At 40.4% G+C, this 2,435-nt stretch overlaps 1 protein-coding gene across 1 annotated transcript; it reads right to left on the bottom strand.

Moving 5' to 3' along the window:
• Positions 1-1,296: 1,296 nt before the first annotated feature.
• LOC140519617 (olfactory receptor 5M5-like) lies at positions 1,297-2,232 on the bottom strand. The gene has a single exon (XM_072632844.1). The coding sequence runs from the start codon at positions 2,230-2,232 to the stop codon at positions 1,297-1,299; it is 936 nt and encodes a 311-aa protein (XP_072488945.1).
• Positions 2,233-2,435: the final 203 nt, after the last annotated feature.

Below are 2,435 nucleotides of genomic sequence, written 5' to 3'. Positions count from 1 at the left end.
TCTCCTGGTCACGTCATGTGACCAGGGCTCAATGAAATATAAGAAGATCATGGCAGATCGGTGACTCATTGGATAAAATGTCAGGCCTGGAATGAGAAAGACCTGAGTTCAAATCTGTATTCAAACACTTACTAGCTGTGTAACCCTGGGCAATTAACCCTGTTTGCCTCAGGTTCCTCATCTTTAAATTGGCTGAAGAACGAAATACCCAACCACTCCACGACCTTGGTGGAGAAAACCTCAAAAGTGGTTACAAAGAGTCAGACATGACTGAAAACAACTAAGCAACAACAAAAACAAAATTTTAATGGAAGAGCTGCATAGCACTGTGGATAGAACATTGGGTCTAAAGTTAGGAAGTTTCATCATACTGAGTCCAAATCAAGCTTCCAACACCAGCCATGTAACTCTTGTCAAGTCACTTAACACTTGCCTCACTTTCTTCATATGTGAAATGAACTGGAAAAGGAAATAGCAAACATTGATGGTATCTTTGCCAAGAAAACCCAAATGAGAACACAGTCAGACATGACTGAAAGGACTAATGAAACAATAACAGTAAAATCAGTATATACTTTACAATTGATTTTTATATGTCTCTTATTTTCATGCATAGGATCCAAGAAGATATTTCAGGAACCTCAAAGGGTTGAAACTAAAGTAGTATGATTAGAGCACTGCCCTGGGGCAGCGAAACTAGAGGGCACTGGCAGCACTTACGCTAAAAAAACTGAAATTAGAATTAAATTAGAAAAATCAGTTAAATTAGAAACCTAGCACATAAATTCTATCACTGCCCCCAAAAAATCCCAACCATTCCCTAGGTAAGCTCCTCCTCCATTGTCTGTCCCATCCTGTGTCCTCCCAAACCCCTCCAAAATAATCTACCTCTGCCAGTAGAAATTGTTATTCCCACCCAAATCATCTACCCACAAGTAAATGGCCCCCAATTCCATTATACCAGCTGTGATTCTACCAATTATTATAATCATTATTTAAATCTAATTTGTAGTGTAATAATTCTCAATATACCAAATGAAGTACTGTCTGAGTTAAAACTTGTGGTGGTTCAAGGATATGAAGACCATTTCATTTCTTTTTATAAGAAAAATAGGGAGAAAACCAGGACAGAGTTTAGATGTTTCCTAAAGTGATAAAAGAATATATTGAATGAAATTGAGAGGGTAAAGTTCCAGAAATAAGAATAGACACATTAGAAACTTCTGGAAGAAAAAACAAGGAGCCTGTTTGGGTTTAAGTTTTCCTCACACAGACTCATGAATAGTATAGGTGCAATTAAGCAGCTTCCGGTTTCCCCAAAAGTTTTCTCAAAGCCATTTTCACCTCTTTATTCCTCAAGCTATAGATGAGAGGGTTGAGGGTAGGGGTGAAAGCCACATAAAACACAGAAACAATCTTACTGTATTCTGGAGAGGATAGGGACTGAGGCTTCATATAAAGAGACATTACAGTTCCAAAAAATAAGGTGACAATCAGAAGGTGGGAAGAGCAAGTAGAGAAGGCTTTTCTACGTCCCTGGGCAGAGCGAATTCTCAGGACAGCAATGATGATGTGTGCATAGGAAAGAATGATGAATGTGATAGCGGACAAAAGGGTAAAGATACAGAGGACCTGCATGACCAGTTCTGCATGGCTTGTGTCAGTACAAGAGAGTTGCAGTAGGGCAGGCATTTCACACAAGAAATGGTTAATGACATTATCCTGGCAGAAGGAGAGCTGAAATGTGGTTACCGTGTCCACTGTGGAAGCCATGAAGCCACCCAACCAAGATCCAGCAGCCAGCCTCCCACAAATCCCCCAGTTCATTGTGACTGAGTACCTTAAGGGATCTCGAATGGCAACATAGCGATCATAGGCCATCACTGAGAGGATATAGCACTCTGAAATGCCAAAGGACAGGAATGTGTAGACCTGTACGACACAACATGAGTAGGAGATGGACTTTCTTTCTGCAAAGAAGTGTACAAGCATCTGTGGAAACACACAGGATGTGTAACAGACTTCTTGAATGGATAAATTAGTGAGGAAGAAGTACATAGGTGTGTGGAGATGTGAATCCCTCAATATCAGCAACACAATGAGCAGGTTCCCCAGCAAGATCACCAGATACAGCATGAAGAAGAGCAGGAAGAGGTAGACCTGGAGCTCAGGCTGGCTGGAGAGGCCAAGGAGGATGAACTCAGTCACTGAAGTGAGGTTGCTTTTCTTCATCTTTATGGGTCTACTGAAGAATATTCAAAGTTATGGCTACAAAGCATTTTATATTCTTGTTTTCCTCCTGCTGGAACTACAGGGAGAACATATAGAGACTTATGATCACCAGTCATTTCACATCCTACATCTCACATCATTCCTTTGTGATCATGCAACACAGGCAAGATATTGTTATGTTCTCTTCTCAATTTTTTGATACT

This window comes from Notamacropus eugenii, chromosome 1, assembly GCF_028372415.1.
Source record: "Notamacropus eugenii isolate mMacEug1 chromosome 1, mMacEug1.pri_v2, whole genome shotgun sequence".
Lineage (NCBI taxonomy): Eukaryota > Metazoa > Chordata > Mammalia > Diprotodontia > Macropodidae > Notamacropus > Notamacropus eugenii.
This window is presented reverse-complemented; position numbering and strand designations above follow the sequence as displayed.